The sequence below is a fragment of the Hoplias malabaricus genome, chromosome 15, assembly GCF_029633855.1.
Source record: "Hoplias malabaricus isolate fHopMal1 chromosome 15, fHopMal1.hap1, whole genome shotgun sequence".
Lineage (NCBI taxonomy): Eukaryota > Metazoa > Chordata > Actinopteri > Characiformes > Erythrinidae > Hoplias > Hoplias malabaricus.
In genome coordinates this window covers 8820731-8834720 of record NC_089814.1, presented here as the reverse complement: position 1 = coordinate 8834720, position 13990 = coordinate 8820731, and the positions used below count along the sequence as shown (strand labels likewise).

At 43.0% G+C, this 13990-nt stretch overlaps 1 protein-coding gene across 6 annotated transcripts in view; it reads right to left on the bottom strand.

Annotated features, from left to right (window-relative positions):
• Positions 1-7304: 7304 nt before the first annotated feature.
• Positions 7305-13990, bottom strand: part of sema4d (sema domain, immunoglobulin domain (Ig), transmembrane domain (TM) and short cytoplasmic domain, (semaphorin) 4D) — an 87302-nt gene continuing 80616 nt past the window's right edge. For all 6 annotated transcript variants that reach the window (XM_066645690.1, XM_066645687.1, XM_066645689.1 and 3 more), the window contains 5 exons: positions 13561-13783; positions 12931-13046; positions 11715-11890; positions 10664-10710; positions 7305-9922 (listed from right to left, as the gene is read on the bottom strand). In XM_066645690.1, coding sequence (XP_066501787.1) covers positions 8928-9922; positions 10664-10710; positions 11715-11890; positions 12931-13046; positions 13561-13783 — 1557 coding nt within the window. In that variant the 3' untranslated portion in view covers positions 7305-8927. The remainder of the gene's footprint in view (positions 9923-10663; positions 10711-11714; positions 11891-12930; positions 13047-13560; positions 13784-13990) is intronic.

Below are 13990 nucleotides of genomic sequence, written 5' to 3'. Positions count from 1 at the left end.
CAGTGTATTGACGTCCTGGGTTCAGTTTTTCACTTGGGTCGCTGTGAGGAGTGTGGGTTTTGTTCCATTGTCCACTGTGAAACCGACCCTGCCACTGGGTTTGCACACGCTGGAGCTTGTAGTGCCACTCTCATGTCCGGAAGAATAGGAGAGAGGTGTCAGGAAGGGCCTCTGGTGTAAAACCTGTGCCACGTTGAATATGATGATTGTAATCATTTGCTTTGGTGCCTTTTTCCTGCCGTCTGCATTGTTCCACAATAGTTTTTGGAGTATTTGTGGTTTCAATCTCAAATCTAAACGTGTAAACAGCAGAAGAGATATTAATTAGAGCCAGGGCTGTATTTTCTCTAAGTGTCTAATATGTAATTAATCCATTAACATCATAAGCAGCATCTCAAGTGGACAACCATAAAGACACAAGACGGCAGGACGATACGGATCAAACCTTTATTCAAAAAACATCTAAACGCTCACAGTTTGAAAAGCCAACAAAGGACTAAGACGTTTGGGAAAGCACATGGATGATGGAGTTCTCTAGAGTGAGCTGGGGTTTCATTGTATTGATCCTGTTAACCGAAGATGAGCTTTAAACCCCTCGCTCTGAATCCATTTTGACGTCCTCCTCCATCACATTTTAAAGTCTCTACCTTTTAGAACATAAGAATTATTCTCCTCAAAACTGGCTCCAGATGTTTCCACACCAGAGAGAGAGGTGCTTCCTTGTGGTGTGTGGTCGCAGCCAGGTGAGGATGGGGTTGTGTGAGGGTAGTCCACACGCATCGTTCAAGCTGAGTTTAGACTCAGACTCAGACTCTGGCTCTGGCTCGGGCTCACTGAGGCAGTGTGTCTAGTTTAAAGTGTGAAGACTGTTGTGGGGTCAGTTCCTCAGAGGACGCCCTGTCCATCACAGCTCTCCTGTGGAAGAGAAACAAACAGGACACTTAAAGGAACACTAGGTAAGATTTTGGTTTTATGCTCATGTTTGTTTTTATAGCACTTTACTGAAAGAAACAGGAGGAGCGTGTGGTTTCCTACCCTACTCCAAATGTTACATAGTACAATTTCTGCTGTGCTGAGCCTGCCCAGTAAACAAGGAACGTCCCTGGACGTTCAAAATAGGCCAAAAATCATCTGTCCGTCAAGGACTTACTTTAAACGTCAATGGACGTCCAAATTCCATCTTAATAAGTTAGTTAAGTGGTGACCAATCGATAACGTCAGTGGACGTCCAAAACGCGTTTTATACAAGTAATTTATTTCGGGACCAATTAATAACGTCAATGGACGTCCACAATACGTCTAATAGTCGTCTTTTCAATGTCTGTGTTTGAACGTCTTTTCAACGTTCATTTTCAACCTTAAGAGAACGTTGATTAGACGGCAGTCATTACGTTATTTCAACGTTGAATCAACGGCTAAATGTTTACTGGGTGGAGAAGCAAAAGCAGAGGCTTTTTTACCAAATAAATACACGTCAGAAAACATCACAATGAGTGTGAAGCTGTAATTTTAAAGTTAAAATATTATGTAGTGTTCCTTTAATGCGCAATTCCATTAGGATTTCCTCAGCAAACATTTGCATCTGTGGCTCTGAGTGAGTCATTTTTTAAGTTACAGTGTGGCTGCCTGAGCAGGGAATTGAACCTGAATACAGAGAAATTACAGTAGAATTTAAAAAGTAAAAGAAAATAAAAACCAGTATTAAAATAGAATTAAAGCAGAATATATAATAAAACAAAATAATAATGATATAAAAGCTATTCAATATTTAATTTTATACAAATGCTCTGCTGTTAAACTGAGCAGTGGCCTCATGTCTTTGCTCCTTGCTGCCAAACACAGTCACCTCTGTCTTATCTTTGTTTAGTTGAAGGAAACTGTCCCTCTGACAGAATGCAACTACTGCACCATTGAAGGTGGAAGAGGAAATCCAAATGAATCGATTGCTCATCCTTGTTGTCCCGGATGTGACTCTAAATCTTTTGTAACTCGTATTTTGGATTCAAAGGTGGTAATAGTTCAAAGTCTGATGAGACAGATTTGCTTCCATACAGATACGATCTGAACCAGCTGAGAACTGTTCTGAAAGCCCTGCCCAGTTCTCTATTCTGTCTAAAATACGAAATTTTACCGCTGTCTGTGTTCAGACAGATGTCATTTAGGATCTGAGTTTCTGTGCTGTGATGTGGACGGAGGCCTGACTGGAAGTCATCATAATAACATTGTTTATGTAAAAATTTACTGAGCTGAATAAAAACAACTTTCTCAATAATGTTGCCTATGAATGGAGTTGTTCAGAAGACTGCTGTCTAAACTGCTCTTTTTAAAGAGGGGTTTGATTACTGCAGTTTAGAGCTTGAGGGAAATTTCCCTGAAAGTCGTGACCCCCTTTACTAATCGCAGTACGTCCTCAGATAGACAACAGAAGACTTCCTTCATAAAGTGTGCAGGCAGCACGTCGTGTGGATGTTTTAGCTGCTGGACAGTTTTCTCTAGAGTTTTCAGATCAACAGCAGTGAATTCAGACAGGGTACATTTCAAATTCATTACATCATTAGATTCATCTAAACACCAACGAGGTCAGATGGAAAAATTAAGCAAAACGTCTCATGAAAACTTCCTTTCCTTCATGAAACATTCATCTGGGCAAGTGTTCTGTGCGCTGCCTGAGTCAGAAAACACAAGACAAAACGAGCCGTTCTGATTCTGCTCTGCTTCTGACGTGAAGTGACTCTAGAATGGCCCCGCCCCCTCGTCTGAGTCTGTCCAATCACAGCGCTGGACCCGTGTTAATGTGAGAGCTCAAAGACGAGGTTAAACTCAGCAAAACAGACACAACGAGCGCAGAGGAATAAGAGCACTGAGTAAAAACAGAGAAGAAAGAGAACAGAGTGAAAACAGCTAAAAATCAGAGCTTCTGCCCTGAGATGTAGCTATTGTTGAAAATAAAAATAAAAGCACTTGAAAGTTTGTTTTTGAAATGAAGTGGTAATTATAATCGCACACATGATGTCAATCCATTAGAGCTACTTCGCACCTGCAGCCACCAAAATTACTGTTGTGTCCTACCCCTCAACACTGTGGTTCCTGTGGCTGTTTATGATCAGATCAGCAACCAGCTGCCCTTTAACAACTACAGTTACTCACAGAGCACTCACATGAGCACCCACTGCATCTTCACAGGGGTCATCACTGGGTAGGAACCTCCTCTCATCAGGGTCTCACTGAATTAAGCCCAGGACACCTCCAGAACAACAGTGAAGTCTGACGTCCCAGACCCACTCCACTCTGAGCTCGCGTTACATCAACCCTTAATCATCAACAACCGTAAATCCACACTGGGGGAACTTTCCTATTCTTACAGCCATTTACACGCATGTGTGTATAGAAACACACACACACACACACACACACCCAGCTCAGCGTGTGCTGCCCTGATGAGGCTGCAGTACAGTGTAAGTGCTGAGATTAATAATGGATGCCTCTTGCCTTGCTGACATGCCATGTTAAGGTGGCATGCAAAACAGCAACCACAAGAGCTTCCTCTGCAGAACACACACGTGACAACACACACAGCACTAACCAAAGGAAAACCACTGAGAAGTGGCACCATTAAGATCTGCACAGCAGTGGCACGCAACAGTTACAAGAGCCTCATTATAAAACACCGATTTGGCTTTTTAAGGCTCAGAATTGAAAAGTACATTTAAGCAGAGAGGAATAAAAAGTGAATTCGCAGCGTGACGTTCTCCAATCAACATTACACCCTCGTTATACACTGAACATCTGTATGTATCCGCTCCTCCCAGCGCCATGTCAGGGTCACTGCAGCGCTGAGAATGATCCCCCACCCAAATCACACCTGCTCTGGGATGAATTACAGTTTAAAAAAGTAGCGTTTCAAATGCTTCTGTATCATCCCCTCATTGGGTCCTGAAATTCCTGGAGGGGCCCTGAATGAGGCTTCTTCATTTATGAAATATCAAAGAGCAATGTTCCTTAAAAATTCTGTACTGTTGTCTACAGGTGTGTGTGTGCGTGCAATGTCCGGTAATGGACTAGCACTCCCTCCAGGGTGTGTTCCTGCTGTCCACCCATTCCAAGTGTGCCGCGGACCCATGGGTGAAACAGTGTGCATGTGTGAACGTACCAAGGCCCTCTTCCAGTTCTGAAGCTGCCTCTCGTGCTCCGCCAGTGCGTCTCTCCACTGATTCAGCTCCTTAGAGACAGTACTGGCCTCATCTGTAAACAGAAAGATTTCCTACAGAGTGAAGGTAACCTGGAGCCTGCAGAGCTGTGGTAGACACTGATACGCGCTTCCTGTCAGCGCCCCATTTAATAAATCTTGAGAATGTGAGAGTCACATATGTTTAATAACTGCTTTCAGAGATGTTAAATATGTTTGTTTAACCCTCAGGTTATCTCCCGTTTCAAGAGTAATTCCCACATGGATTAAAAATAAGTGTCAGAGTTAAGAGAAGACAGAAATCCCAGAGGACAAAATACCACAATCTCAGCAGAGGCCTGTTCTCCAAACCGAACTGGACCCATTACCTCTGCTACGGAGTCGAAGGTCAAGTTTCGACGTGTCGTTCCCGGATCTGGACGCAGCGACGCACTGGTACTGGGCGTCTTTGCTCAGAGGCTCCTCCCTCACCCAGCTGCTCACCAGCACGGCATCATGGGTAAGGGCGTGTCTGTACTCGTTAAGGGACGTGTCCAGTTTCCGCCCGTTCGAGTACCACTGAACACTAAGGTCAGTGGGACCTGGGGGAGGAAACCTGTTTATACAAAACCCAACAGAAAATACTGCACCACACCAAACTCACACTCCAGCAGCGACCAAACAAAAGCGCTCACTCCATCCAGGGGTCGCAGCAAGTTTAGTACGAGCCATGCTTTGGAGTTTAGTCAAGAAGCAACCACTTCAAACTCAAGGCAGACTGTCTGCAGTGAAATGTGTTTGACCACTACACCACCTCACTCTTCTGACATTTTGTTTCAGATTAAGAGCATTGGGCGGCACGGTGGGGGAGCAGTCGCAGTCACACAGCTCCAGGGACCTGGAGGTTGTGGGTTCAAATTCCGTTCCGGGTGGCTGTCTGTGAGGAGTGTGGTGTGTTCTCCCTGTGTCTGCATGGGTTTCCTCCCACAGTCCAAAAACACACGGTGGATTGGCGACTCAAAACTGTCCGTAGGCATAAGTATGTTGCCCTGTGAAGGACTGGCGCCCCCTCCAGGGTGTATTCACGCCTTGCGTCCAATGATTCCAGGTAGGCTCTGGACCCACCACGACCCTGAACTGGGTAAACGATGAATGAATTAAGAGCATTAATGAAGCCCTGGTACTAACACTTTTCTGGAGAGAGGATCAGAACATTTCTGTGAAGATCTGATATCAGAGACACATTAATTAGAACAGGTGCTGAGGTAATGATTAGTTCTGTATCACAAAAACTTCCCCCACTCTTCCAAGTGGTATTCATTCAGAGAGCACAGCTCCACTGCTCTGGTCAGGGCTGAGTGGAGGGGTTTACAGCCCTTTTTACATGATCATGTGCAGCAGCTCCAGAGCATCCCATTGTGTGGTTTGTCATGAGTTTGTGAACATGGACCACAAGTCTAACAGAGAACAGATGTAGATGTTATTTCCAAGTTAAAATGCCTTAAACGTGTTTTAGACGTAACTCTACACCTTCATTCAGTACGCACAGACCTGTGAATATACATCTAATCCTCACCTCCATCGCAACCCACCCCTCCGCTGCACACCTACAGCTCAGAAGAAGCACCTGAAAGTTGATGGGATCTGTTCCTTTGGTTTGTGACATCATAAACCCTGTCTGTCTGAATCACAGCGCCCGAGACAGTTTGGAAGGCTGCAGTTTTAGATCTGAAGCGTTCTGCCATGTTGCTGATAATTCTCTTAGTATATGGCTCCTAGCGTAAAAATAACACACACACACACACACACACACACTAACGAGGCCTGACACTTTTCACAGGAGGAACGGTCTTTAAATGGTTTCTCAGGTTCCTTTAATCACAGTAAGTTTTAAAATGAAATAATGTGATAAATAAACTATACACCAAAGTCTATCGCTGATACTACTTTTGATTAATTTTCAATTAAAACATCTCTTCATTTAAATATAATTTCTGTCCAAGAAAGAGCGTGTATCTCTGTGTTTGTGGATGTTTGGTTTACTACTACATCTGAACCCAGCAGCTGTCCTTTACACTGTGTGAAAATATCATGACGATTCGACCAATAGAAACGCTCCAAATTTAACTGGAAATAAAACTTATCTTGACTTTCACTGAATGTTTCCTCCTCCTCAGATAAAGTTACTATATTTGTGTATAATGTTTGTCTTTGGACAGAGACGATAGAGAACAGCGAAGGAAGGATAATTGAAGGAATGGCACAGATGTTTGAGTTCAATTCAAAATTTATTGAACCTCCCTAAAGTTGAAAAGAATATGAAATATGTACAGGATGAATATTTTCACGTGGTTCTATTTACACTGTACATCAGTGACATACTGGAAAAGTCAAATACAAACCGTACTCAAATTCATTTCAGTTTCTCCTCTTTTTCCTAATTATTTAAGTCCAGTATCCCAGGATGTGAGAAAATATACACAATAAAAAACCCCAAGAGACAAACAGAAGTCTTTGAGAAACAGCTTGTTAACAAAAAAAAAATATATACACAAAACTAGGAATTCAATAAATTATCAGCCATGGAGATGTGCAAAAGTCCTGTAAGTCCGAAAGATCCCACCCCCAACACACAGCCCCCACCCCCCCCTCCAAACCCACCCTATATTCACTCCAAAACCTATTGACATCCCAGGCACAAGGAACCGGTGCGTTTTCAAAAGATCTGGCAACATGCATCACTTTCACACACAGGCATCATCTCAATACTCCGCAACAGCCTCCTCACACTCTGACCTCAGCCATCTCACAGAAAGCAGACGTTAAGGGAGAACACTCAAGCGACCAATCAGAGAGTTCCGATCAGCTGGAGACAACACTGAGGTCAAAACAGAGGAGGAATACAGGAAGGAAGATGCTATTTTGTGAAGTGAGCGGAATGGGGAGTGAGTGAGTGAGAAAGAGAGAGAGGGGGGGGGGGGGGGGACTAAAAAGGCACACAGCACCAGCAAGCAAGAGAGATAAGATTAGAAAGAAGAGAGAAATTAATATGAGAATAGAATAAATGAGAGAAACAGTTAGAGAGAGAGAGATAGAGAGGGTCAGAGGTACCACTCACCGAGGGCAAGGCAGTAGAGGAGGAAGGCCTGCTGAGAGTGAACGCCCCAAAACTGTTGGGACAGCAGTGGGGGGAGGAGCTTCGGACCCAGCGTATCAAGACCCCCCCACACTGAAGAAGAAGATGATGTGGGGGAGGAGTGAGAAACTGAAGAGCAAACTGTGCAGGAAAACCAGGGAGGGGAGGAGTGTAAAGAAGGGGTGGAGGGAGAGAGAAATCAAAGAGTGCTGAGGATCATGGAAAAGTCAGAAATCTCACACACACAGCAGAGTTGGGGCCAGAGTGAGGGTCTATTTATTCTTTAAAGCCCCTCTAAAGGACGATGAGATTATGAAGGATGTCTACGGATAATTAAGCTATTATTAAAACTGAGGGGGAAAGAACCTATCGCGGCTAATTTTAACATTTAAATGATGATCAGTTTTAAAAACTAAAGACATAAAGCTTCTTTTTCTTGGAATAAAATCATAAAATTAAAAGCACACCCTCTGTCTGTAGAGCTTTAAATAATTCTGATCTCAGAGATGCAGATATGGCACCAAAATACGGCCTAAAGAGCTCCAAAACAGACGAATCCATAACCAAAAATCAGCACGTGTAAATGAGAGCGCCGTCGTTCCCCTCTGGGGTTTTAAGCACAGCTCTCCATGTGGTATTTTACATTTATAAATATTCAGTTTCTGGTTTCGAGTCTCGTTTTCAACTCCCCATTTGAGTTTTTACCTAATGAGCCAATCACTGACTGATTCTTTCTTATGGATTCAATTTGGATTCTCAAAGCTCCCGGACTTAGACGCCATAATTTTTCTCTCGCTTAGAACACAGGACAGAACCAAGCCCACGACACCAATCCATCACTGGAACCCCCCCTTTTTTCACAGAACACAAGGAGTAGCAGGCGCTCACAGTGTCACAGATGCAGTGTAAAGGCTTGTGGTCGTAAGAGAGCACAGTCTCCCTTTATTTATTTCAGAGACTTCAGTGGATTTTCCCCACTCTTACACTGTCTCCTTTTCTATTAAAACACTCCAATACTGACAGTGCAGGACCATCATCAGCCACTTTAACCAGTGTCACCTTCATCTCCATTTCAGTGGAACCAGACATCTTCAGACTTCAGGAAATTCATTTCTACTCGCTCCAGGCCTCACGCTCCCAGTCCCCTGCCCTCTCCGAGACTCTGAGCAGTGCTTCCACTCATTCCGATACTGAACGTGTGGATTATAAAAACAGACAAAGATTTGGCGATGCAACATTCACGTCCCTGAGAGTAGTCCACAAGGCTGGAGGCCAAAAGAACACGGATTGGCACACGGCTCCGCACAGCTTCAGGGCAGAATGTGTGGGGAAAGAAATAATAAACCCCAGCCCAAAAATTTCCAAAAACAATACAAGATATTCCCAATCCAATTTGGAAAACATTAAGCTAACTTACCAATTTGGTAAACAATGTTTCCAATTTGGAATCATGTCATTTTTCTTTTTTTCTTGCGCTTGCTGAACCATGCGTTTTCACCCCCGATCTTTCACAAAGAACAAACACCGTGTCAGACCAGCAAGACCAAGCTCTCCAAAGGCTGGTGTGGTTTCATTTTACCCTCAAGATCATTCTTTAAATGACGAGACTCTGTGTTTCTGCAGCTCTCAGTAAGGTACATCTGCGTCTGCGTACTCGATCGGCTGTGACTCGCAGTCGATGTCGAAAGGCCTTTGTTTTGAGGGGCTGTCGTCAGGCTCTTCGTAGCCGTGCGACTGTATCTTCCCGTTCCCGCACTCCGGTTCTGTTTCGTAACCGGTGTCTCTGAGGGCCTGGGGCCGCTGCTGAGCTCCGTTCTGCTGCAGCTGTTCGGTCAGATCCGGCTTCTCTGAGACAGGCTCCATCAGACCCGACTCACAGGCGATATACTCAGGCTGGGGTTTTTTGGGCGAGCCGAGGAGAGCGGTGCGAAGACGAAGGCATGGTGCCGGAAGATACTGCATGTAGCAGTTATACGACAGCGCGCAGAGGAACAGCAGGAAGAAGAGGAGGAAGAGGAAGAGCAGAGCTCCGCTGTTGTCGTTCTGGAGATACTTGGCCGAAGGATCGAGTGTCTCGGGCCGAGGGTTTGTGTCACCGGTCTCGGGGGGGATGGAGAGTTTGGAGTGAGGTTTGGAGCTGCTGGTGGAGGTTAGTGGGGGTTTCTCCGTGGACGTTAGTAGAGAGATTCCTGCAGTGTGACCGTTACTGTCATTACCTTTATCATCTTTAGCTGCTGCAGAAGTGGAGCGCAGTGTGGAAGTGTCTGGATTAATCTCCTCGACAATATCGATGGAGGAAAAAACTCTGGATGATGAAGACGACTCTGAGCTTTCCAGAAGCTCCAGCTTCAACTCGTACACAGCCACAAGGCGAGAGAAGTTCTTTCCAGACGCTGGCTCCACTGACCAGCACTCGTAGCGGCCCTGATCCTCTGGGGCCACGCTGTAGATCAGCAAACTTGTGTCTCTGATCAGCAAGAAGTGAGACGCCTCAGTGAGGACGCTGCCGTTGACCTTCCACAGAATCTGAGCCAGGTGAGAGCGCACCCTGCATGGTAGCTCTGCAGAACTGCCAGGCTTCACCACCACATGCTGGTAATTCTCCATCATCCGTGGCCTCGCTGCAGGAGACAGACACAGAGTTAAAGGCGGGTTACACCGAAGAAGACAGGAGACAGAACTTAATAAAGCACCCCAGGATTTAGGGTACTTTAACCCAACATTTTCTCTCCTGACACAGACACCGGAGCCACTACGGTACTTTTTAATCTCTGAAAACTCAAAGCGTTTGTAGGAGAACCTCAGCTACCAATTCTGACAGAGGCAAGTTATGGCAAGCATAGCACTGGGGAGAGGCAAGACCATCCCTTCCAGATAAAACCAATGCTTCGACAATCTTTAATTTTCCAGCTTTGACACACTTTCTTAAGTGGGGCTTTTATTTTGACACACAGATTGCTTTTCATGTTTGCAAAGAAATGTTTGGCTATAACAGCATCGTTAATAATTTCACACAATTTGGGAATTATGTCATAATTTTGTTTGAAATATTTCCTTCATATTTATTCCCAGCTAAACAAGCTTTATTTGAAAATGCAATCACAAGCACCAGAGTGTGATGGGACAAACTGCTACGTCCCGATCACCAAAAACACAAAAGCTCCCATGTTTTACACATTAGATTTTCTAGTCATTTAGTACATTAGCTAAAATCTGCAGAATGACTGACTGCATTAATGCACTGCAGACAGATGTGGAACAGACTCTTTTCACATCATCGTCATCATCTCCTCTCCATCAGTGAGCCTCCGGCCGGAAAACATTCCTAATGCTCTTAATGGCTGTTTACAGCCCTCACTCACCTGAAGGACACACATCAGCATCTCCTCGCAGGTTCTGAATTAACTTCCTGTAAAACAAATATATAACACAAAAATCAATATCCTTCTGCAAAAACAGTTGTCTGTTTCTGTTTCTGCATTCAGGAGATGTATTGGAAACCTCAGGTCATTTCCGGACAGGAATCTAAGCTAAAAGGCTTTAGAAATGTCACCTAACACACTTGCATGTAATGGCTTACAACTTCTGAAGACAAGGTTTGAAACACTAAAATCGTGTGCCTTAATAATAAAGGTATCAATGTTATATTCAAGATTAAATCAATTATAATGATAATTATATAAACAAGTCTTGCACACACTAAAGCTGAGCAAAGCATCAAAAACATGATTTTGCTCAAAAATGTTTTAAGTTTAACATCTAATATTTTATAATTATTATTATAGCATCAAACAACTCATTTCTATGTAAAGATATAGTGGAGTAAAAGCGCTCTGAGCAGAAAATAAAGTCTCACTCTGTGTGTGTTGTACTCTGCTCTTTGTTTTCATAGTGGTGCAGACCAAGCATTAATGCTCCCACCCTCCCAAGTTTTGTTTTGCCTTCCTTAAAAGATCAACAGTGTTCTGGCAATGTGAAAAGATTTGCTGACTGACCCTCGCAGTGTTGGTGCCATCATGTGTGATGGAGGTGTTCAGATAACGGGTAACAGGGTGAAATCGGAGAGTGTAATTATTGGGTGAAAACTTTGGCAAGGAATAGGGTGTAAATAAAAAAAATTAAAATAATAAATAAATAAATACTGGGCTGTCTATTTGGGCCAAAAAAATGGCTGATTTAAACGGATAACATTTGATAAGATGATAACGAAACTGAACCGAATGAGAATTTAAATGACAAGCTTGTGATAACTTAAAGAACAAAAAAAAAAATCAAAAAGAAAGAAGAACAAATCAGAGGAAGCAGAAAGCCTGAACCCTACTGAAGGAGAAGTGGAGATTTAAAAGTCCCCAGTGTACGTGCCACAGTCTCAGTCACTTCTCACACTGTGGACAGGTGAAAAAACAGTCTCACCGCTTCTGTGTGTTCTCACTCTTCTGGAAAACGTTGACACAGGAAGTGCTGTGTGTGTTCCAGGCACAGTAAGGGTCCCGAGAGAGAACACAGTCCTCACAACTCAAGTATTTATCACAGAACGCAGTGGGGGACTGGACCACGCCTGAGTCAGAACCAGCGTACAGGAAACCGGCCTATAGAGAACATACAAAACACACAGAAACAAAAGGTTTACTTCAGAAAAATATAGGCATGCCGGAAAATAAATGTTTGTTGGAAATAGAGCTTGAAATACTTCTCCATTTCTCATGAGACCAGACTCTTCATGTCAGGTTTGGTTCAGACATGCAATCAAATGCATTTGTCATTTCACAGGGGGCATAAGAGTGATATGGCAAAAATATAATATGAAAATATGGGAAGACATGTTCATGATTACCAGAACACAATATCTACGATTGTAATTTCTTTATAAACTGCTGTGCCTCATCTATCAGTTTTAAGATGTGAAGTAGCTTATGGATTTGGTTTGTAACTCACTCACTCGTATTTAGCAGGTGAAAAATTATCCAAAAGGGGCAGTGTATGAGGTCAGATAGCTTTTCACGCTACATAAGATCAGTGCTTCAATGACACTTGGTCCATGTGAGTCGACTGGAAGAGTCTGGAGAAATAACTGAGTTTGGGTTGAAAATATAGTCAGATAGTGAGGTCTGAATTGAAGTAAAGAGAATATTCTTAGGTAATTTATAGTGATATTATCAGGTAATGTATAAGTTCACAGGGAGAGAGAGAGAGAGAGAGACAGAGACTCCCTCAAAACAAAACAAAACAAAAAAGGAAAAAAAAAAAAAAACCAGAAACGACGGGGATGTTGAATATAAATATATGTTTGGTTTTTTTTTTGCGAGGTCAGATTGTCGTCTGTGTAAAGAGACTGACTGTCTCCACAGCTGGATACTTCCCTTTTCCTCAACAGCTGAGGACACATGAGTCTGGAGATATCGAACTCAGCGAACCTTTTTCTCTTGAACTTAATCCAATAGCAAAAAAGATGTATTTAAAAAAAAATTTTTTTTGATTCTGATTCTGAAATTGTTAATACATAATTTCCTTTTTCTTCATATAATCTTCTTTTGTACTGAAACTTCAGAGTGAGAGAGAGAGACTGATTTTCAGAGTAAAGTAGAGTGTGAGTAAAGAACTAAGTAGGTAAAATATTTTAAGGTGGTACCCCTTGTTTGGACAGCAGTAGAGTTTTAACTGGTTCCTGCTTCTTCAGGAGCTGGACCTCTTCCACTGTGTGAACACCACTTTCATACACCACCGATTTATGCAGAACTCCTTTATCTGGATAACAACAAAACGAAATCAGTCAATTAGTCAAATTAATTATTGTATTTTTTAATTAAAGGTGGATAAGGAGTAGACCATCTGATATAAAGAAAGAAACCAGGAAAGAAGCAAGAAAAGAAGTGAGGGAGGAAGGAAAGAACAAGGAAGTTTTGTAGTATTTGAAATGTAATACTCCTGGCACCCTTTGTGGTCAATCAGAGAGAAGTGGAGCAACCTCTGCATCCAATAGGAATGTCCCATAACTATTCTATAGGACAGGGCAGACTTTTGACTTCAGTTATATAGTTAAAGAAAAAATCTGTCATTTTTATCCAATGTTTTTTCATCATGTTTCATCAAAAACAACATAATAACACCCCAAATACAGTGGCCTGGATGTTTCAGAGATTCTGTACTTATGATAGTTTAAACATGGCCTCCCATATGTGGAAGACCCATTCTGTGAATCATAAACTGGTGCTGATATCCAACCACTTTGGGTCAATTTGGGACCCACTCTAACACTCACCAGTGGCAGTAAAAATAACGTGGTACACATTCCCGTCGAGGGCAGTGACTCTCTCCACTGCGATCTGTGTGTAGTTGACATTTTTGGCGATGAGGCGGGGGCCGTTGGAAATGGGCAGCACAGGGTCCGCCAACAAAGGGTGGTCCTTCACAAACTGCAGAGTTTTATCAGGCAGCAGCAGAGAGCTGTTTATATTCTGCAGACGGTTTTGGTTATTAATGCACTGTGGAAACAATGGAAAAGAGGTGGTGTCAGATGTGCTTTTAAAGATTTATTTATATTTATTACTCATTCAGAAGGCAGTCCAGGCTGAGACACTCCTCATAACTTCACTGTGAATAGTCAGGGATTAGAAACGGTACGATTCCTACTTGAAAACCTGAAAAGGCATTCTTTCCCTAGTTTAGCTTTGGCTTATCATCACGGTGGG